Below are 23,682 nucleotides of genomic sequence, written 5' to 3'. Positions count from 1 at the left end.
ACCTGATTCTAACCTGAACCCTCAAACAGCGTCTCTGGGGCCCTCAGCGTCCCCATCAGGTTAAAGTCCCCGCAGGGATACAAAGACATGAGTCACATGAGGGGGGGGAGCCTGCCGCCACTTTCTCTCTCTCTGATTGGCTGAGCTGCCTGTTGCTGTCTGATCCCAGCAGACCAATCACACGCTGATGGGCAGGAAGGACGGCGTTCAGGATCTTGGTCAGAAGCACCTGGAACTCGAATCAAAACAGAGAGTCTGAATCATGAAAAGTCTCCACTTCCTGTCCTGCTGCCGAAATGATCTATAAGAATCACAATCCTGCGGCCATGTTGGGCATCGTAGCGGCGTTTTAACAGTCTCTGCTTCCACCGAGTAAAATTGATTCGCTCTCGGGTATACACTTTTCACCGCCTACCTCTCTTCTTTGCTTCGGCTTGTTTTAAACTTCTCAGGCTGTAACGGCGAGCTTTCTGACTGGTTACCAGTGGCTGAAAGGCGGCAGGCGAGCAGATGTAGGAGGGGCGTGTCACGCCAAAGTGTTCCAGGTCTTGTTGCACTGACATTTTGTTCTGGGTCCGGATCTGGATCAGAGTCTGTGTGCTGTTGAGTTTGTGGCTCAATTATGTTAAATATACAACGTCCGGTTAGACTTTCAAAATAAAAGCATTTTTTTGCGCCTTGACGCCTGAATTTTTGAAGTATTTGTGTTTTCATTTGCTTTCTTGCTGGTGCTAAATTAAATGGAGATTGTTAATTTGTCTACGGAGCATAGAATAGATAGAAACTAAGGGATCATTGAGGGCATTGGGGGAGTACTTCGGCCACGGACTGAATGGAAGCGGTGTGATGCGAATTGGCGTTAAGGGGTTAACACTGTAGGTCGTTTTACTTTACTGAAAAGATGCAGTGTTGACTTTTTGATTCATACCGGCCTCCTGAGGGAAAGTCCGGTTTCTGGCCCTCCATCCACCCCAACCACTTCTTTACACTGTTATATTTATCATACACCTGCTTATAGTGTGGTGCTCTGGGGGCTCTGTGGCAGTCTGTGGTGGTCTACGGTTAGTCTCTGTGGTGGTCTACGGTGGTCTCTGTGTTGGTCTGTGGTGGTCTCTGTGGTCTGCGGTTAGTCTCTGTTGGTCTGTGGTGGTCTCTGTGGTCTGTGGTGGTCTGTGGTGGTCTCTGTGTTGGTCTGTGGTGGTCTCTGTGTTGGTCTGTGGTGGTCTCTGTGGTCTGCGGTTAGTCTCTGTGTTGGTCTGTTGTGGTCTCTGTGGTCTGTGGTGATCTGTGGTGGTCTGTGGTGGTCTCTGTGTTGGTCTGTGGTGGTCTCTGTGGTCTGTGGTGGTCTGTGGTGGTCTCTGTGGTGATCTGTGTTGGTCTGTGGTGGTCTCTGTGTTGGTCTGTGGTGGTCTCTGTGGTGATCTGTGGTGGTCTGTGGTGGTCTCTGTGTTGGTCTGTGGTGGTCTCTGTGGTCTGCGGTGGACAGATATTGTTCTCTGTGGTCTATGGTGGCCTCTGTGGTGGTCTATGGTGGTCTATGGTGGTCTCTGTGGTGGTCTATGGTGGTCTGTGGAGGTCTCTGTGATGGTCTGCGGTGGACTGATATTGGTCTCTGTGGTCTATGATGGCCTCTGTGGTGGTCTATGGTGGTCTCTGTGGTGACCTCTGTGGCCTTCGGTGGTCTTTGGTCTCTGTGGTGGTCTCTTCTATGGTGGTCTCTGTGTTGGTCTGCGGTGGTCTGATGCTGGTCTCTGTGGTAGTCTACAGTTGTCTCTGTAGTGGTCTGTGGTGGTCTCTGTGGTCTGTGGTGGTCTTTGGCGTCTGTGGTCTGTGGTGGTCTCTGTGGTCTGTGGTGGTTTCTGTGGTGGTCTCTGTGGTCTGTGGTGGTATCTGTGTTGGTCTGTGGTGGTCTCTGTGGTCTGCGGTTAGTCTCTGTGTTGGTCTGTGGTGGTCTCTGTGGTCTGCGGTTAGTCTCTGTGTTGGTCTGTGGTGGTCTCTGTGGTCTGCGGTTAGTCTCTGTGTTGGTCTGTGGTGGTCTGTGGTGGTCAACGGTGGTCTCTGTGTTGGTCTGTGGTGGTCTCTGTGGTCTGCGGTGGACAGATATTGTTCTCTGTGGTCTATGGTGGCCTCTGTGGTGGTCTATGGTGGTCTATGGTGGTCTCTGTGGTGGTCTATGGTGGTCTGTGGAGGTCTCTGTGATGGTCTGCGGTGGACTGATATTGGTCTCTGTGGTCTATGATGGCCTCTGTGGTGGTCTATGGTGGTCTCTGTGGTGACCTCTGTGGCCTTCAGTGGTCTTTGGTCTCTGTGGTGGTCTCTTCTATGGTGGTCTCTGTGTTGGTCTGCGGTGGTCTGATGCTGGTCTCTGTGGTAGTCTACAGTTGTCTCTGTAGTGGTCTGTGGTGGTCTCTGTGGTCTGCGGTGGTCTCTGTGGTCTGTGGTGGTCTTTGGCGTCTGTGGTGGTCTCTGTGGTCTGTGGTGGTTTCTGTGGTGGTCTCTGTGGTCTGTGGTGGTCTCTGTGTTGGTCTGTGGTGGTCTCTGTGGTCTGCGGTGGTCTCTGTGGTCTGTGGTGGTCTTTGGCGTCTGTGGTGGTCTCTGTGGTCTGTGGTGGTTTCTGTGGTGGTCTCTGTGGTCTGTGGTGGTCTCTGTGTTGGTCTGTGGTGGTCTCTGTGGTCTGTGGTGGTCTATGGTGGTCTCTGTGGTGACCTCTGTGGCCTTCGGTGGTCTTTGGTCTCTGTGGTGGTCTCTTCTATGGTGGTCTCTGTGTTGGTCTGCGGTGGTCTGATGCTGGTCTCTGTGGTAGTCTACAGTTGTCTCTGTAGTGGTCTGTGGTGGTCTCTGTGGTCTGTGGTGGTTTCTGTGGTGGTCTCAGTGGTCTGTGGTGGTCTGTGGTGGTCTCTGTGGTCTGATGTTACCTGTAGCTCAAATACAAGAAGAGGAGCAGGTGTTTAATCAGAGGAAGGTTTATCTGATCACATGTTTGACTCATAAACCGGGTTCAGACAGGACAAGCATCAGGAGGAGACGCTTCTTTTTAATTTTGGGCGAAATGTTAACCCTGCTGAAACTACGGGATCTGGTGTTGATAACTGAGAACTACATACCGTACCTTCAAGGAGTTTTTCTGTTTGCATTTTCACTACCAACAGGAACGCTGAGGGGACGTCGCTCTACTAACCGCCATACACTCAATAAACTGGACTTTCACCTGGGAGACCAGTGTTCGTGTCCCACGTGAAACAAAAACTCAACTCAATCTTTTACTTAAGTTAACAAAACGTGGTTGTCTTTCACCTAAACCAGGATCTTTTTCTAAACCTAACAAACTACGAGGTTAACCACTGCTTTTATTTTGAAAGTCTAAGTGGACGTTGCATATTTATGCTAACTTGACCGCGGAGTCCTTCACACCGAGGGCGTTAAAAAGCGACGCCGTGGGGTCATGACATCCATATGTGACGAGCTGGAAGAGAGAACATGTTGGTGCAGTTGTAACTCGTGCGGCAGCATCTAAGCTACTCGAATGTTGACAGATAAACGCTGACGGTCCTGATCTTCCCCGCCGTCAGCAGCCTGCACTCCTGCAACCTTTGCTTCGTGGTTTGGAGTAAAATAACGTTGAGGTCAGAGGTGCTCCGCTGTCACCATAACAACAATGAGGTTTAGTAAACGATGATGGTCGTGGTTATCGTGGTTTCCTACCAGCACTACGTTGAGTGCTGGTAGGAAACAGGAAATGAACATCCACCCTCTGCATCATTACTGCGGCCACTAGAGGACGAACAGATTCAGCGACTCCACCTGTAATAAAAAGCCGATGTTGAGTCCAGGTCTTGTTAGTGTGTAAACATGAATGTTGTGGGGACGTGAATCTGCTGACTTGCCTTCCTTACGGGGACATTAAGACCTGGTTTAAAGGGGACCTGCTTTTTCATATTTTCTGGCATTTCTATAATGTTAAACATGACAAAGGCTTTAAATAGTGAGGTTAAAGTATTTAAAAGAAATCCCTGTGAGCAGAAACCTCAGGTTTCCTCCTGTTCTGAACGCTCTGTTTTCAGCTGCTTTTTCTACCAACGTCTCCGTTCAACGTAATACGGAGCCAGACGGAGCCGCTGTTCCTTATATGGTCATGTGCTTCCATAGCAACAGCACGGCAACGCTCAGTCTGCCTGTTCTGCCCAGCGACAAAAACAGCCTGGTAACATGCTTCAGGTCTTGGCCAATCAGAAGACAGTGGGCTTTGAGAGGAGGGCCTTAAAGAGACAGAAGCATCTACAGCTTGTTTCAGACAGAGGCTGAAATGAAGGCCTACATGTATAACCAGTATAAGAAAAAAATATTTTTTTGAATCAACTGGCGACCTGTCCAGGGTGTACCCTGCCTTTCGCCCGATGTCAGCTGGGATTGGCTCCAGCCCCCCGCGACCCTGTACGCAGGATAAGAGGTTGACGATGGATGGATGAATGTTGAATCATACAAAGCTGCCATACGGGAGTCACAGAACTACAATATAGGACTGAAAAAGCAGTTTAAGAGGTCTCCTTTAAACTGTTTTTTCTACTAACAGCTCGGTATGATGTCATTCTGAGCTGGATTTATATATATGGTCATTTGCTCCAGGCAGAGAATGCTGGCCACACCCCCAAAAAGGAACATGCAGCCCTATCCCTGCAGCAACCTGGTAAACACATAAGACAATGGCCAATCAGAAGACAGTGGGCTTTGGAGGGGGGGTTTAAAGACACAGGAGCATCTGCAGCTTGTTTCAGACAGAGGCTGAAATGAAGGCCTACATGAAGAGTCAGTATAAGACAGAAAATACTTTGAATCATGCAAAGCTGCAAAACAGGAGTCACAGAACTACAATATAGGACTGGAAAAGCAGTTTAATAGGTCTCCTTTAAGGTTACGGTTCACGGTCAGGGTTTGGCGTGCAGTGGTGATAGGATCCAGAGTGGAGTGGATTCACGTCCACAGGTTCGTCTGGGAAGCTTTGAGTCTCACATCTGATCAGCGTGTTGCTGAATTCTTCTTCAGCTGTTCTTCTGGATTAAAATCTCGCTCTGTCAGGAAACCGCTTTAATGACGTCTGTTTACTCTCAGCGTGCTTCTGCTGCCAGAGCTGAAGCTCACACCGGCGCTGATATCGACAAATGGTCAACGCCACCACACACACACACACACACACACACACACACACACACACACACACACACACACACACACACACACAGTGGCTGACCCCATGTGACCTCGCTGATGTGAACACATGCTTTTCTGGTCCAGAGGGTTTAACGACACGCAGTGATCGATGGTTTCAGAGCTGTTGATTGGAATTGATCTGAATTTAAATCACTGTGTGTGTGTGACCTGCACATCAGCTGCTTCCTGTAGCCTTTAGAATTAAGCTCCTCCTCCTTTAATACAGAGCTTTTAACAAGCTAGCACCAAGCTGCAACTCCTTTGTTCACTAGAGGTGCCTTCAGGTTTACTGGAGGTTTCCAGAAACAGAAGAAAGTAAATCTGGGATGCAGCCTTCGTTAGTTAAAGCTGTGATCACATGACCTGGAGATAACCACTCCTCACTTTAGACTTCAACCAGCTTCAACGGTCCTGATCCAGGCAGGAAACTGCTGCTTTCACTTTGTTATTATTATTATTCAGTCAGTGGGTTAAATTCTGATTTTACATGGTTTAATCGTCATTCTGCGTCCGTTTTAAAGTGTAGCACTTCCTGTCTGAAACGTGCTGTAGGGATAAAGTTTAATATTGTTATTAAAGGGTCAGATTAAAGGAACATGTTTTTGTGTAACGCTGGCCGAACACTAGGGGGGGGCGTTCCGGCGCCGACAGAACGGCCATGGCGTCGCCGACTGAATCGGAGCCTCAGATCAGAAACCTGCAGCAGCCAATGAGAGCGAGCTGAGCGGGAAGCGTCCCCAGCGTGTCTCTGCTCTATAAAATGTGTAAACCTGCTGATTCCCTCTTCTCAGCCTCGACTTCGTCCGCAGTTTGATTCTCTTCTTCTTTTGTTTTTCTGTCAACCAGCTGACGACGACAGTCTGCCTCCGTGTTCGTTTCTGTCTGAAGTCACGTTTGGTCATGCGAGATTCTGTGAGATCCCCGGAACCGTGTAGAGTAAGCGAGTGTGTGGTCGGGAACCGCCTGCTGTGTGTGTTCTTAAGATTAAAATATTACAGATCGGTTCGTTCTGTCGTTCTGCGTGTGAGATTTTTAAACTCAGGTAAGATCTACAAATCCTCCAGTGAGCAGCAGCTTTTCCCTGCGGACAGTTCATATTAAATAAGAACATCGTGAAGCAGCGTCGTGTACGAGGCATGTAGCTGTACTTCGAGTTATAAATGCAGTCAAGTCTCTGAGCTGGTTTCCAGTCCGGAGCAGCTGCAGACTCTCCTCAGATAAACTCTCTGGATTAAAGTTGAACGAAGTTAAAACGTCCGATGAATGAAACATGGAAGCAAACGCAGCGAGCGAGTCAACTCGTTTAACTCAAAGTGAGCCTCTTTTACCGACGTGACCTCCTCTTCCTGTGGCGTTCCTTTACGCTGCAGCTGATTGGCTCCTTCAGGCTGCAGAGAGGTTTTAATACTGCGAGCTCTTCTGAAAGGTTTAATGTTAAACACGGAGTCTCTGCTGCTGTCTTTACACCTGAGGGACAGAAAATCCTCACGTCCATCTGTTTATTAAATAAATAAATAATAAAAAGTGGAAATCAGAACAGCTGATCTGAGATCTGTCCCATATACAGATGAAGAACCGTGCGTGTTCGTCAGAACAGAGCTGGATTAAGTACTCAGATCCATAGGTGTCATTTACACTGGGAACACTGGGAAACCCTGAGGTGTAAAGGTTTTAGCACTTAAAGAACCACAAGAGCTCCTTTTAATGACTTCATGTTCTGTAGATTAAATTCTTCTGAACACACACACTTTATTCATCAGAAAGGACAGAATACAGTGAACAGATACTTTCTCCTGAATCACAGGTGTTAAACGTGCACCAGGTGTTGTTTCTGTGTCACTGCACCTGTGTGTGATGTCGTTAACCCGATCACATCAAGCCAACAGCCGCTGTGAAGCTCAGTGGGAAGACGGGACGCCCGAGAAACCTGCTCTCTGATTGGCTGTCAGGTCCGTTAATATCAAACACAGTTCAGGTCAACAGCCTCACCTGTGTCCTCTCTCAGAGCTCAGGGTTTATTCAAGTGCAGGATGTAGGGTAGGGGGGTGTGGGGTAGGGGGTTGTGGGATTTAGGGTAGGGGGTTGTGGGTTAGGGGGTGTAGGGTAGGGGGTTGTGGGTTAGGGGGGTTGTAGGGTAGGGGGTTGTGGGTTAGGGGGGTTGTAGGGTAGGGGGTTGTGGGAATGTAGGGTAGGGGGGTGTGGGGTAGGGGGGTTGTAGGGTAGGGGGTTGTAGGGTAGGGGGTTGTGGGATGTAGGGTAGGGGGGTTGTAGGGTAGGGGGTTGTAGGGTAGGGGGTTGTGGGTTAGGGTGTGTAGGGTAGGGGGTTGTGGGATGTAGGGTAGGGGGTTGTGGGTTAGGGGGTGTAGGGTTGGGGGTTGTGGGATGTAGGGTAGGGGGGTGTGGGGTAGGGGGTTGTAGGGTAGGGGGTGTAGGGTAGGGTTTGTGGGGTTGGATGGTTGTGGGGCAGGGGGTTGTGGGATGTAGGGTAGGGGGGTTGTGGGGTAGGGGGTTGTGGGATGTAGGGTAGGGGGTTGTAGGGTAGGGGTTGTGGGATGTACGGTAGGGGGTTGTGGGATGTAGGGTAGGGGGTTGTAGGATGAAGGGTAGGGGGATGTAGGGTAGGGGGTTGTAGGATGTAGGGTAGGGGGTGTAGGGTAGGGGGTTGTGGGTTGTAGGGTAGGGGGTTGTGGGATGTACGGTAGGGGGTTGTGGGATGTAGGGTAGGGGGTTGTAGGATGTAGGGTAGGGGTGTAGGGTAGGGGTTGTGGGTTGTAGGGTAGGGGGTTGTGGGATGTACGGTAGGGGTTGTGGGATGTAGGGTAGGGGGTTGTGGGTTGTAGGGTAGGGGGTTGTAGGGTATGGGGTTGTGGGGTAGGGGGTTGTGGGATGTAGGGTAGGGGGTTGTGGGATGTAGGGTAGGGGGTTGTGGGATGTACGGTAGGGGGTTGTGGGATGTAGGGTAGGGGTTGTGGGATGTACGGTAGGGGGTTGTGGGATGTAGGGTAGGGGGTTGTGGGATGTACGGTAGGGGGTTGTAGGATGTAGGGTAGGGGGTTGTGGGTTGTAGGGTAGGGGGTTGTGGGATGTAGGGTAGGGGGATGTAGGGTAGGGGGTTGTGGGATGTAGGGTAGGGGGTTGTGGGATGTACGGTAGGGGGTTGTAGGATGTAGGGTAGGGGGTTGTGGGATGTAGGGTAGGGGGTTGTGGGTTGTAGGGTAGGGGGTTGTGGGATGTAGGGTAGGGGGATGTAGGGTAGGGGGTTGTAGGATGTAGGGTAGGGGGATGTAGGGTAGGGGGTTGTGGGATGTAGGGTAGGGGGATGTAGGGTAGGGGGTTGTAGGATGTAGGGTAGGGGGATGTAGGGTAGGGGGTTGTGGGATGTAGGGTAGGGGGTTGTGGGATGTACGGTAGGGGGTTGTGGGATGTAGGGTAGGGGGTTGTGGGTTGTAGGGTAGGGGGTTGTAGGGTATGGGGTTGTGGGGTAGGGGGTTGTGGGATGTAGGGTAGGGGGTTGTGGGTTGTAGGGTAGGGGGTTGTAGGGTATGGGGTTGTGGGGTAGGGGGTTGTGGGATGTAGGGTAGGGGGTTGTGGGTTGTAGGGTAGGGGGTTGTGGGATGTAGGGTAGGGGGTTGTGGGATGTAGGGTAGGGGGTTGTGGGATGTACGGTAGGGGGTTGTGGGTTGTAGGGTAGGGGGTTGTGGGATGTAGGGTAGGGGGTTGTGGGATGTAGGGTAGGGGGTTGTGGGATGTACGGTAGGGGGTTGTAGGATGTAGGGTAGGGGGTTGTGGGATGTAGGGTAGGGGGTTGTGGGTTGTAGGGTAGGGGGTTGTGGGATGTAGGGTAGGGGGTTGTGGGATGTACGGTAGGGGGTTGTAGGATGTAGGGTAGGGGGTTGTGGGATGTACGGTAGGGGGTTGTAGGATGTAGGGTAGGGGGTTGTAGGATGTAGGGGGTTGTGGGGTTGTAGGATGTAGGGTAGGGGGTTGTGGGATGTAGGGTAGGGGGTTGTAGGATGTAGGGGGTTGTGGGGTTGTAGGATGTAGGGTAGGGGGTTGTGGGATGTAGGGTAGGGGGGTGTAGGATGTAGGGTAGGGGGATGTAGGGTAGGGGGTTGTGGGATGTAGGGTAGGGGGTTGTAGGGTAGGGGGGCGTTGGAGGACCAGAATCCCTCTTCAGGTGTCCTGGCATTGACTTATTGATCGCTGTCGGGACGTAAAGAGAATTTAAACAAATAGGACAAAACATGTCTGGAAACCTCGTCAAAGGCGCCTGGAAACTCGCTGTGAACCACTGATAACTCCTTCAGGGCCCCACAACCCCCTCAAGGACTCCTCCTGGATCTCTACACCCTCCTCCAGGATCCACGACACTGAAATACATCAAGTACAGTGAATCAAATCTGTGAGACTGAAGAACAGTATCTTCACAACGTAGCACACCAGCTACATTAAACACCGGTAGAAACTCCCCAAGAAGCACTACGACCTTCTTAAGGGCCACAGGGACCTCTTCAAGGACTCCTGGAACCACTTCAAGGACTCCTTGTTCCCATCCCAGTGTCTGTCACTTGCACCTTGTTCGTTTTGATTTATATTGTGATTGATGACTTTGTGTTTGCTGCTTCTCTCCTTCATTTTCACTTTATATTTAAAAAAGGCAAATAAAGAAGGTTTTGAGTTTGTTGCTTCTGTGTGTGTTTGCAGGTGAAAGACGAACGGAAAGCACAGGAGGTGTTTGACCTGGCTGACTACGAGCGTTCAGAGGAGCTGAGGAAGGCGAAGAGTCGCAGCAAGAAGAACCACAGCCGCTTCACCGTGCTGCGCTGCAGACAGCCGGGAAACACCGTGAGTCACGTCAGACCAGCGGCCCTGAGGAAGGAGGCGCTGACAGGGCTACTGATTACATCACAACATGGGTCGTTTTAAAGAAGCTTCCCAATGCGACCCATACGAGACGTCCCGGGAGATATTTTAACCCAAACCGTGATCTTTTCCTGAACCTAACCAGACTGTAACGTCTAAAAAAACATTTATTCATTTAGCTGACGCTTTTATCCAAAGCGACTTACAGCTGCTGTACATGTCAGAGGTCGCACGCCTCTGGAGCAGCGATGGGTTAAGTGTCTTGCTCAGGGACACAATGGTGGATGGGTCACACTGGGGGATTGAACCTGTGTCTCTCACACCAAAGGCATGTGTCTTATCCACTGGACCACCACCACCCCTTTACGCAGGCCCCGCCCACACTGCTGCGTCTGCTCCTCCCAGTTTGAAAACGCTGCCGACCCCGTTTTTCGTTTTGAAACTCCGGGTAGCGTTTTAGTGAAGACGGGCAAAACCGGAGGACTTTAGAAACGATGACGCAGACGCTCACGCTCGGCTCTCTGATTGGCTCTTATCAGAGTGAATGATTTGGAGTTTTTATTAAAACATTCTGTACCGTGTAAAGACTCACAGCCTCCACTTGTACTGTGCATGTAGCCGTATTTACTCTTTTAACCCGCGTGTCACATTCAGTAACAGTCCCAGCTCGTTATCGGTCCATGCAAAATAAAACCTGGTGCGGTTCTTCTTCTGCGTTTCTTTATTCTTTCACCAAATCTTCTGTAACTACAGACCATCTGCTTCCCAGTGAACCTGAACGACCACTAGCTGTGCGTTTTAATACAGACGGAGATCAACTCTGATACGCAGCTAAAATGCTGCTGTGGACGGAGATCGGATTCGTTTAAAACTCTGTAAACTCTTGTCTTGACCAAAGTGCCCATGTGTGACGAGTTGGTACTGAGAACATGTTGGTGAGTAAAATAGCCTCGAAGCGTCAGAGCCATTTTTTTTATGCCACCTCATGAATCACAGTCATGCAGTTTCAGGTCTGTGGCTCTATGCCCCTCCCAACCGCCCCGAGGACCGCTGAGGCTGATGGGAAAGTCAGCAGTCCTGCAGGTATTTGGTCACAAACCAAAGTGTTGGACACGTTAACATGTTGACCTGATGGCGGCGCCAGATGGAAAGTCAGAGGATCATTAAAGTTATTACAGTTTCATCTCAGTCCAACAGCTGCTGAGACGTTTCCGTCCTCACAGTGTGTCTGTCTTTGTTTGTCTTCGTGTCCGTCCTCTGTGCTCAGAGATTACTCTGCCCCGAATGACCCTCGCTGCCACCTCATTGGTGGGTTGCCTCCTACATCCGTCTCAGGATTGGTGGATCAGATTTTATATCACCCGCCCACCCAGCCTCGACTGCAGCGATTGGCTGAGCCGTGTTGGGTTTTTTTCTCCTCTGAAAGGTTTAATCTGCAGAATCCAATTAGTCTGTCAGAGGCCGGGTTACAGCAGAATAATCCCTGCAAACATGTTAGTCTGCCTCGCTCACCCACCCTCTCTCTCTCTCTCTGCAGTATTTAGGTCTGCTGCAGTTCATTGCAGAGCTGACAGCATGTAAAAGATTCAGTCAAATGATTTTTACTTATTTCTGTTCTTTAAAATAAAGACAGTGAATCTGAAATACCTCCTGTCCCTGCTGCTCATCCTCGTCCAGTTAAAGTCACTGAATGACAGTCCTCTCGACTCGACATCAGCGGGTATTAAAATCAAATTACAAAAAACATGAGATGTATTAAACTTCAACTTTGCCGATATTTAGTGGCAAAGAACTGCATCCAGTTTTTAGAATACTAACAGAGTGTAATCTGAAACTAAAGTCTATTAACTTCTTCACTACAAAGGAAATTAGATGTACTGAAGAACTTGAAGTATGTGGAAGAACAAACTGTGGAAGAATAGCTTAAATAACATCAGCGCTGCTAAAGAACACAGTGAACAACATCTGCAGGACGTTAGCAAAGTCCTTACAGGCAAGTCCTGCCACTCGGCAGCCATCTGGGTTTCCAACGCGTTCTCATCTCAGACAGTGTGACAAAGCTTAAGTATTTTACGCTAAAGGTACCCTTCAGCGTCCGTATGAAGCGTCACCAGAGCGTCTCAACAAGACGCATCCAGAAGCCTACACATGGTGGCTGGAAGCTGCATAGCTGCAGTCTCTATAGTCAGTGTAACTTGCACTGTACATTTCCATCTAAACTGAGGCTTATTTTTAACCCTTTTCTCTCTGCTCGCACACACACACCCGCTGAAGCACACCAAGGGGTAGGGTTTTTCTTTTTACATGTTTATTCACAACATTAAACATTGAAATGTGTATTGTAACAGACTGTATATTAACTTATTGGGAGAAAACAGGTAGTTCTATGTAAAACCAGACGTTGAGCACCCCCATATCGCCAAAATGGTTTGATCCTCATTTCATAACGCCATTGCGTAGCTTCGGCTGCGAGATTGACTGTCGAATCAGGCTCCGCCTATGGAAGCATTGAATCTTCGACTATTCGGGTTCAGCCCTACTATGTATTCCCTAGCAGACCCTTACTTCAGCGGAACCCCACGATTGGCGTAATATGTTTCCCGCTACCTTTGGCGTTACGGGCTTTCTCTATAGATTAAAACAAAGAATTCAGTGAAAAACTTTACTTACGAAAACTGCACATCGTAGCATGCTAGCTACACTAGGGACACCAAATGGCTTCAATCAAAAAACTTACATCGCAACGAGATCAAATGAGTCTGGGTTTCATATCATCATCATCTTGACGCTCACATAATATTAACACAGTTTTTCACAGCGTTTTGAAGGTTTGCTTGAACTTTGCCTTGCAGACGGGTGGCCTGAATTTCTCTGTTAGTTTAGTTTCAGTCTGGTTGGTTTAGACTAGAAAGGTAAATCCTACTGCATCAGAATCTGTATCATAAAACAAACACAGTAAAGTTTTGTCTCTTTGCAGGTTCCCAACCTTGTGTTTCTGGCGGTGAGTCCAGAGGAAAAGGAATCATGGGTCAACGCCCTCAATGTGGCCATCATCAAAGCCAAGAACCGCATCTTAGACGAGGTAAGAGTGACCTGTTGGAATAAACCTTGATGTAACTAATTAAGTGTTAAAAACCTGATGAAAGGGTTACTTCTATGTTTGAAAAGAACAGGTTTGGGTTAAAATAACTACGTAGGTCAGTTAACACGTAAGTTAACTTACGTCACTTGTGTAACTTACGCAATTTACAGAACTCGCATAACTAAAATACAAATATTTAATGTTGACTTTTTGTTTCACACGGGACACGAACCCTGGTCTCCTGGTTCAAAGTCCAGGTTCTGGCCCTCCATCCACCCCAACCACCTCCTTACTCAGTCTTTTCTGTTAAATTTCATATACCTGCCTTTACAGTCAAAAACTGGCTCCCGGACATTTCAGAAGGCGCTAGAGTTGATATCTGTGTCTCTGTCCAGGTGACCATCGAGGAGGACAGTGCGCTGGTTCATCCCACCAGAGACCGGGCAAAGATCCCTCATGGCCGCCGGCTGCCGACCAGAGGACACCTGATGGCAGTGGTACTGAGTTCTCTTGCAGTCTTTCTCTCATTTTAACTAATTCCATCTTTCAGTTTTTCTAAATCAAAACCTTTTTGAAACGTGACATTATTATTATCTCGTCCATGGCCACTCACCCCAGGCGTCCACCTCGTCCCATGGCATGCTGACTCTGGACCTGGTTGCAGAGGAGGATGGTTTCTGTCCGGACTACGATGACGCCTCCCGGGAATCCTGGGATAACAGCTTCCCAGACGAGCTGCAGAGGGGGGGTTCGTGTGGACAAGTGGCAGTTGTCGGATCTGGGGGGTGCGGAGTTCGTCAGCGAGCCGGCACCGACGTGTCCAAGCTCCGGGTGACATCCAAGGAGCCCAAGGTGAAGACCAGCAGTCTGCCCAGGGGGAGTGAGCGGTCCTGGGGCAAACAGTCCCACCTGGAGGCCTGCAAGGTCCACAAGACCCAGCAGGTGCAGGTTGGGAAACTCAACTCTAGATTTTCTTCTGCTACACTGATCATTACTCATTTAATCATTTTGTTAATATACATGATTATTTCATGAGTGCATTAGTTAGTTAGTGTAGGGCTGAGACTGACCTACATAGCCAGAAGCATAGACTGTATTTTTGTTTCATTTGTTTTGGTGCAGAGACACGGCACTGTGCTGTTTTAGTAAGCTTTTTCATGGGATGTTGGCACTAGAACTAATATTTGTGAATGTGTCATCAATAATACTACTAGTAAGTCAAAAAACATTGACACATTGGTAGAAGTCGGTTGTTATTATGCAGACATTTCCCTCCACTTGCCAATGAACCACTGATACAAACAAAAGACTTGAACATAGAGTTACCTTTCAGGTGCTTCAGGCTCAGTCTCGAACACCACAGCCCGGGAAGAGGTTCAGCATGCAGGGCCGGAGTCGCTGTGCCTCCATGGATGAAGTCCTCTCCTCCAGGTACGCAAACACCTGATACCAAAACAAACTATCACAACACAACTCCTCACCTGACAAAACATGTTCACATTGCGATGTATTAAAAACCTACTGAATCCATCCCCATCAACGTACGTTTACATCTTGAGGAAAGACTTCGGAGATCAGCGGCTGTTCTGGAAAATGTCGCTTCTGCTGTATTCAGGGCTTCACTTTAACAAAGACATATAATGCTATAATGGATTATCTATCTATCCATCCACCTACCCATCCATCAATCCATCCACCTACCCATCCATCCATACATCCACCTACCCATCCATCCACTTACCCATCTATCTACCTATCCATCCATCATCCATCCATCCACTTACCCATCTATCTACCTATCCATCCATCATCCATCCATCCACTTACCCATCTATCTACCTATCCATCCATCATCCATCCATCCACCTACCCATCCATCCACTTACCCATCTATCCACCTATCCATCCATCATCCATCCATCCATCCATCCACCTATCCATCTATCCATCCATCTATCCATCCATCCATACATCCATCCATCCACCTACCCATCCATCCACTTACCCATCTATCTACCTATCCATCCATCCATCCATCCATCCATCCATCCACCTATCCATCTATCCACCCATCTATACATCCATCTATCCACCTATCATCCAATCACCTACCCATCTGTACATCTATCCATCTATCCACCCATCCAACCATCCATCCATCTACCCATCCATCCATCTATCCACTCATCCATCCATCTACCCATCCATCCATCCATCCATCTACCCATCCATCCATCCATCTATCCACCCATCCAACCATCCATCCATCTACCCATCTGTACATCTATCCATCTATCCACCCATCCATCCATCTACCCATCCATCCATCCATCTACCCATCCATCCTTCCATCCATCCATACATCCATCCATCTATCCATCCATCCATCCATCCATCTATCCACCCATCCAACCATCCATCCATCTACCCATCCATCCATCCATCCATCTATCCACCCATCCAACCATCCATCCATCTATCCACCCATCCAACCATCCATCCATCTACCCATCCATCCATCCATCCATCTACCCATCCATCCATCCATCCATCTATCCACCCATCCAACCATCCATCCATCTACCCATCCATCCATCCATCCATCTACCCATCCATCCTTCCATCCATCCATACATCCATCCATCTATCCACCCATCCAACCATCCATCCATCTACTCATCCATCCAATGACCTATACCCATCTGTACATCTATCCATCCATCCATCCATCCATCCATCTATCCATCCATCTACCCATCCATCCATCCATCTACCCATCCATCCATCCATCTATCCACCCATCCAACCATCCATCCATCTACCCATCCATCCATCCATCTATCCACCCATCCAACCATCCATCCATCTACCCATCCATCCATCCATCTATCCACCCATCCAACCATCCATCCATCTACCCATCCATCCATACATCCATCCATCTATCCACCCATCCAACCATCCATCCATCTACTCATCCATCCAATGACCTATACCCATCTGTACATCTATCCATCCATCCATCCATCCATCCATGGTCCAAGTCTTATTCAAGTCCGGGTCGAGGTGGCAGCAGACCAAGCAAGGTATCCCAGACTTCCATTTCTCCAGTTTTGTCTTACTGCTTTTTCTGTGTAGAAAACAAATTTCAGCCACTTGTATCCGGTATCTCATGTTTTTGGTAACCACCAAAAGGTTGGAACGTAGTTTCGCTGATAAATCACCACAAGTAAGTCCACAAGATAAAGATATTGGGGAACCTCTGGGTCTTGTTCCTGAATGAGAATTCTGGATGTGATGGACGATCTATGAGCAGCAAATTTCAAGTCTCTGCGAGTTGATTTTCAGAGAAATGAACTGAAAACGACAGCTGCCTGAGAGGAAGGAAGTGTATTTACAAACTGATGCACGATTTGGAAAATGATCAGCAAGAAGGGAAAGTAATTTTTGGAAATGGAGGTTAGGGTCCCGGTTTACCTCTTCCTTCTTCCTCCTTCAGACCGGCAATGATTCGCTCTGAGTTACGCTTCGCTCTGCGGCGTTACCCGACTGAAGAGGAGGCGGGGGGCGGGGCTTCAGTACAGCCGGTCGGCCAGCTGCAGAGCCTAATCGCCCAGCGGATGCAGAGAGCTCAGGAGCTGCTGGAGGAGATGAGACTGCAGGTCCGACCGCTTGATCCATCAGTTCATTGAGTTTAGCCAATTGGTTGTTAATTGACTGACTATATGATGGGACCAGAAGCAAATAATATAATGCAGAAATGGATGAATTGTAATTTAACGTATTGTGAAAACAGGAGCTGCAGAAGGCCAAAGCAGAGAGAGAACGAGGAGGCAGCTCCCCCTACCTGAAAGGCGTCGGCTCCCCTCGCCTCCACCACCTCAGGGGCTCGGACTCTCCTCACTCCAGGTCGGTTTTACTACTTTTAATAATATTTAATAATATTAAGACCTCTCAAAGTCTTCATGTGTGCTGTACACTTTTAGGGTCTTTCTTTCCATGACACAAAATGGCTCACAAGTTTCAGTTTGTCAGGTTTTAGTGACACTTTCAGGAATGATGGATTACTTAAAGTTGGTATTTGGAGGCACCAGGTGAAAGACTGGAGGGGATGTTTAGGGATATCAACTGAGCTAAAGGTGCTGCTAGAGGACAGCAAGGGGTGTGTCCAAAATGAAAAGTCCATCCTACCTGACTTAAACCCTTAATTTCCTTGTGGAGCAGAGGTCAGCAACAGTCTTGTGTGCATCGTACATGTTGCATCTTAACCAGCAGGATGGGGAATTGCCTCCACCTGTTTCAGCAGAGCCCTCTTGGCCACCAGGTTTCTGGTTGGATCCAGACACTCCTGTATGGTAACTGTAAAGGCTTTGGCAGTAAACTGCTCACAAGACATTCCTTTGTTTGCCTTAACATACTTGTTTTCACCCCCACAACAAGGATAAAGCGTCTGCCTTTAAGATTTCATCCTAGAGGGATGAAAGTCTCGTAGGAGTCAAAGAAACTAGGTCAGACTTGTTCGACAAAGATGGAAGGTGGGGGTGCTGTCACAGCCCGTTCTCATTCCCAGAGCATCAAGTACCTCACTTTGGGTACCGACACTTAAGGCAACCTTTAACGCCACTGACTATAAATTACCGGACTTTGATCCAGGAGACCGGTGTTTGTTCCCTGTGTGAAACAGAAAGTCAACATTGATTCCTTTTAGTAATGCTACGTAAGTTACGGTCAGTCACTCACGTGATTTAAGTCACATAAGTTGAGTACTTATCTTAACCCAAACCATGATCTTTTCCTAAAGCTAACCAAATTTCGACATTTCACAACGTTAACCACCTATTTTATTTTGAAAGTCTGACCGGACGTTGCATATTTATTCTTGCTAACTTGACCTACCTGTATAAAAAATGTTGTTAAAGTGTAACCAGGACATTAAAAAGCAAACTTGAACAAGCGTCCATATGTGACGATGTTAGGATGAGAACAGGTTGTCATTGCCTCCTTCTGGCTGTATCTCACCTCCTCCCCGACCTGTCTTAAACATCTCTGCGTGTTTGTTGTCTTGATGCGACGATTCATACAAAATGCATTTAACAGAGCACAGACAGTCTCTCCTCAGAGACATTCACGGTGTTGCGCTTGGTTGTTCACGTGTGACAGGAATATTTGTGTGAAGAATCGAACAAGTAATTTGAGAGCGAAGTTCAAACTCTGCATACTTGCACACTTGGTAAATCACTGAGGAAAGTGGCCATGGTTTTGAAAAGTACTAAATCTGTGGTTGAGCTCCAGATTCCGCTGTCAGAAAGGTCTTTGTAGGCACTGAAAGACCATTTGACATAAACTTAGTTTAAAGCGTCACCGAGGCCTTTAATAGCTGAACATTTCAATGAAATCCGGCCGTTTGTATATATATATAAGACTTTGGGTAAAAGCCAAGTCTTGCTAGTTTGACTGAGGCTCGTCTGTGCAACATTGGTTTGTAAAGATGAAAACACCAGAGGGTCTGAAAGAGTTGCAGAGGCAAAGTAACCAGCTAATTTCATCACTGAGTTTTTTTTGTCTTTCTCAGCAGGTCGTCTGGATCTCCAAGGAGCAGGAGCAGCGACTCTCCTCGCCTCCGGGGCAAAGACTCTCCTCGTCTGAGGGGGAGAGAGTCTCCTCGATCCAAAGCCAAGAGGAATCGCTCCAAAGGGGCCGACTCGCCTCGCTCCAGAGGGTCTCATTCACCTGCCGCTAAAGCAAACGACTCTCCTCGACTGAAAGATTCAGCTCGTCACGCTGCCACCGACTCCCCTCAGACAAAGAGCTCCGACGCGGTCCGTTCACCAAAACTCAAGGGATCGTCCAGCTCCTCTTGTCCCAACAAGGAGGACGACTCTCCCGTGCAGAAGTCGCCTGAATCACCTCCATGTGTCAGCAGATTCGACTCCTCGCATGTTAAAGGATCCGATTCACCACGAAGCAGTGAAACCGACTCCCCTCGTGTGGGGAGCAGCAAGGAGTCGCCCTGTCCGAGTCAGAAGAACTCCCCGAGCCTTTCTGGACCCTATGAGTCCTCGCAGCCCAAGACCCCCGACAAACACCGCCTGTCCCCTCCTTCGCCGTCCTCGCCTCCGTCCCTGCTGTCGGAGGAGGACCTCGAGGTGGAGAACAGGCGTGCCGAGGCCGAGCGTCTCCTGGAGGAGGCCGTGTCGTCGTGGAAGGAGGCACAGGAGGTGCTGCAGGAGGTGAAGGAGCTGCAGAGCCAGACTCTACGGCGGCAGCGCAGGAGGACCTACGAGAAGATGACGCCAACAGCGGCGGTGGCTCAGTTGCCAACAGCGACCGCGACGGCAGATGAGGACGATACGCCCACCTCACCGACGTCACCTGAGGATGACGACGAGTCTGAGACACCTTGATGAGGATTTTCTTTCTTACAAATCTTTATTGAATAATTGACTTTACTCGATGAAAGTAGCAGCGTTTTTTCAGCATGCTTACACACAAAAAACCCAGACAGGATTTGCATAATTTGGGAGTTTTTAATTCTATTCCTTAAATGTTTTTCATCTTCTAATCCAGGGATGGTTGCACGTGAACACTTCAGCAAGTGTGGATTATTTTGAAACCAGCAATACAGTTCTTCCCAGGAGGTTTAACGACTTTAATCCTCCACAGTGCACTAGACCGCCCTCACTTCTGCTGCCCGTTTTATTCCACAAAGTCTCTTTGCGTGACGGATGTGTCACATTTAATTTGATTAAACAGAATTTAGAGCCAAGAGGCAGTGGGCGCTCCCACTCCACTTTTTCGAATGATGCTGCACGTTGTTCCTGAAGCCTCTCCTATGATTTTCCAGGCAACATCTTCCCCCAAGAGCTTTTTGGAAATATATTTGGGGTTTTGGGAGATGGAAAAAAAGACAGTTTGATTTAAAGACAATTTTTTTTCCAAGCAAAGATGTCAACGTTTATATAATGGGAAACTTTTTCAATGCGACAAAAACGTAAAGGCACTGAATTTCTTAGGGACTTGATGAATAAATATCTGTTACCTGATTTCTTTGATATTTATAATATGTCTTCTTGTGCGACATTTCTGTTAAAACAATCTTATAAATTGTCAGTCTGATGTAGTTGTAGCCCCATAAATGCCCTTCCAGCTCACTGATGTGACGTTTCAAACATTTGCAGTGAGTTTTGTGTAGCTACAACAAAAATCAGGGAGTTCAGTGTTTTACACCGTAAAGAGAAAATAAGCAATACTGTCAATGAGAAACAAAATGTGTTCTCTAAGACTTGTTAATCAGTAATGGGCTGTAACAGACCAAAAAGCACGGTTTAACCCAGATTAACCTCTGTTCCTCCCCCTCTGTGCAGTATGTACTCTGTTTCTTTTTATTACAGCTTGGGATTTGATCTGTGGTAAAACATTTAAGAATATATAAGCTGAAATTAAAACCGTGAAGATCTTAAAACTAGAATTTGAAACACGGACCATTCACATGATCGGGTAATAAAGCAGGACCCACCTTAAAGTCCTTTTTACGTCTGCTAATGGTTGTGTTTTAGTGCTGCTTTTACAATTAGCACAATTAGTACTGGACTGGATATTTGAGGACAGTTGAGTTTAAAAAGTCCAACAGCAATACATCGGCCCAGAGTGCTTACTTTAAATATATAAATAAAACATTTCCATTTCTTAAAATTGTTTTTAAAGCAACATTATGTAAGATGGGGTTTTTTTGCGCGATTTGGCATCCCTTTGTTGTGATTCCATCGCCAGTCGTTGCTAACAGCCAAAAATCAAGTAAGCACGACATCACAAGACGCAGCAACATTACTGACTAGTCCAACAGGAAGAAGGCCAGCTCACCGTTGGTCCTGCAGACTTTTATTTCACAAATCTCTCGCCAACGTCCGGCAGCTTCTTGCTCGGTCCTGCTCTTTTTCCCTCAGCGTCCTCTTCGGTCTCTACTCCTCTGCCTTTAGCTAACGTTACATCCTGCTGATCCCGGTTATATTGCCCCCTCGCTTGGCGCCGGCTCTCCACCTGCAGCAGCATGAAGTTGCTTGGTTGGGGAGCTAGCCAACAAAGCTAGCCAGCAACTGACGCTGGAGCACTAACAGTTTCCGATGTCCGAGTGTGTTAGCTAGTAAGTTTGCTAACATCAACTCCACACTTGTAGCAGATGTGAAACCTCTGGCTGGTTCACTTTGCAAACAAGCAAGAGCAACAAGACAGTAAGTTATTACTGACTAGTCCAACAGGAATTACCTGTCCTCCAACCTAAACAACAAAATATGATGTTGGTCCATGCCTCCCGAAAAGACACGAGCATTTCCAATACCAGACAACTTAACTACTTACGTAAGTCACGTGACATTCAACACGTGGTAAATGTTGTGAAATGTTCACAGTTTGGTCAGGTTTAGCAAAAGATTAGGATTTGGGTTAAAATAAGTCAATTATGTAAGTCACATGACGGACGTCAGTAACTCTATACAACTTAAAACTCATATCATTTACTTGGCTTCACACGGGACTCAAAAGTTGGAAAGTGAAAGTTTTGACCCATCCGACCTCCTAAAGCCCTGGATATACTTGCTTTTAACTATGCGTTCATAGCAAGATGGCTGCCACGCGTATCCTGCTTTCCTTTGGAGCGTAGGTTGTGCACGCCAACCGCCAGTAAACGCAATTACCGAGATCATTGTGACGTCTAAAATCACAACCTGCTCGAGTGTCGCCATGTTTGGTTTGTTTACAATGTGGAAAATTCGGAGACTGTCGAGGAAGATAATCCGGTGTCTGCGAGGGAGAATCCGGTCCTGGTCTGCCCCCTAGTGGATTCAGGTACACGCAAAGTACGCAGGCAAGTATGTGAACAAAGCCGCTTGCTTCGCCGAAGCCTGTCGACGCCTACGCATTGTTAAAAAGCAAGTATATCCAAACGGACCTTCTGACTATTAATACTACGTCACCTGACTTCCTTCTTTGCTTCTGTCGTACGGCCACTAGAGGTCGCTACCACAGTAAACCCAAACATAGGTCGTAATATCGCGCTGCACAAACGACCCATATTGTCTTTTTCTGGGAGGCCAGCTCGCCTTCTGTCCTGCAGCCTTTCAGCTCTTTTAGCTCAACGAGTAAAAGCGTCTGATTTTTACTCACATCCGGTCATTCTCTCTTCCTCCGACGTCTTCTTCGGCCTCTTCAGCCTCTGCCGTGATATCTATACTGAGAATACTTCTTCCAAAGAACTCACATTGTACTTTATATACTTGTTGCTTCGTCTTATAGTTCTCTGCAGAGTCGTGTTGGTGCCATGAAGCTTTACGCTGTTCTCTCGATAGGTTTCAATGCTACATCGTTCAGTAACAGCAGTGGGAATGAGACGCCATCCACCCTGTTACAAGTCAGTGTTCCATCAAAATGACTTTCCAGCTGTTATTTTAAGAGAAAAATAAAAACTACATAATGTTGCTTTAAACAATCACGACCACCATGTACTGGAGCATTTCGCAGGTGGAGTATAAATTTGGATGGACACGTGACAAGACGTGTATCGCCAAACAAAAAACAAAAATTCACGCGTTGTGGATATAAATGACAACACGTTTGTGTCGCAGACGTGAATGAACGACAAGAAGTCGCAGGTGATGTTGAAATGAAATGTATGATCTGACGTGTTCCTCTGGTTGCTCAAGCTAATATCTGCTGATTTATCGATCGAGCTCTAGTTGACACACAGAAATGTTTATAGCACATAAACAGTGCTGAAAACATTTGTTCTATAATTGTGTACTATTAGCATATTAGCATAAAATAAATAATAAATAACAATTTATAGATTCACAAAAATACTAAACAACTTTCTGGAAATATGGACGACATGTGGAGCCAATAATAATAATAATAATAATAAAAACACTGTACAACAGGAACAATAGGAACCATCCTTACAAATACAAAGTAATTAAAATAATTAAAATTACAATAAATAAACAATAAATAATACATGAATAAATATCAGTAAACTATTTAAAGGTCACTTTTTGTGTTGGTTGTTAAATGTTCACATGAATTGATCTCTCTTTCTGTCCCGTCACACGGTTTTCTCCAGTTTTGGTGTTTTTGCACATTTGTCCTGAACGTTGAGAAGAAGCACCGGCGCTGTAACGGGTTACATGTTATGGATTCATTGTGCTGTGAGTGATGTTGGTGAAAAGATGATTAATTTTATTTGTTTTATGCACATTTAGATCAACTTTCATGACCAGAATCCACTGTGTCATCTAACACTGTTCACAAAAATATGGAAACAGGTTATTTTAAATGTTTAATTTTCTTTTCTTTTTTTTGCTCATTTTATTTAACTACAGATTTTATATGTTGATGTTTTTGAATAATGTTTGAATTACAGTATACAGCATTGCATTGTGGGTGAATGGAGCCAAAAAAAACACCACTGTATATTTTCTGTTTTAAACACCCAGACCTCGTTTTCACGTGGAAAAAATAAAATAAGCTAAAGAAACTGCCAA

The 23,682-nt window shown here is 47.2% G+C and overlaps 1 protein-coding gene across 1 annotated transcript in view; it reads left to right on the top strand.

Annotated features, from left to right (window-relative positions):
- plekho1a (pleckstrin homology domain containing, family O member 1a) overlaps window positions 1–23,682 on the top strand; it is a 32,300-nt gene extending 8,618 nt beyond the window's left edge. Inside the window, exons 3-10 of the mRNA XM_038724403.1 lie at window positions 9,910–10,050; window positions 13,046–13,150; window positions 13,546–13,647; window positions 13,769–14,098; window positions 14,484–14,581; window positions 16,650–16,812; window positions 16,947–17,059; window positions 18,723–23,682. Of these exons, the coding sequence (XP_038580331.1) occupies window positions 9,910–10,050; window positions 13,046–13,150; window positions 13,546–13,647; window positions 13,769–14,098; window positions 14,484–14,581; window positions 16,650–16,812; window positions 16,947–17,059; window positions 18,723–19,554 (1,884 nt within the window). The 3' untranslated portion in view covers window positions 19,555–23,682. The remainder of the gene's footprint in view (window positions 1–9,909; window positions 10,051–13,045; window positions 13,151–13,545; window positions 13,648–13,768; window positions 14,099–14,483; window positions 14,582–16,649; window positions 16,813–16,946; window positions 17,060–18,722) is intronic.

Source organism: Micropterus salmoides, unplaced genomic scaffold (assembly GCF_014851395.1).
Source record: "Micropterus salmoides isolate LMB-PRFRI ecotype aquatic unplaced genomic scaffold, ASM1485139v1 Ms_hic_scaffold_17, whole genome shotgun sequence".
NCBI classification, from domain to species: Eukaryota; Metazoa; Chordata; class Actinopteri; order Centrarchiformes; family Centrarchidae; genus Micropterus; species Micropterus salmoides.
Note: the sequence above shows the minus strand (reverse complement) of the source record. Positions and strands in the feature narration are given on the sequence as shown.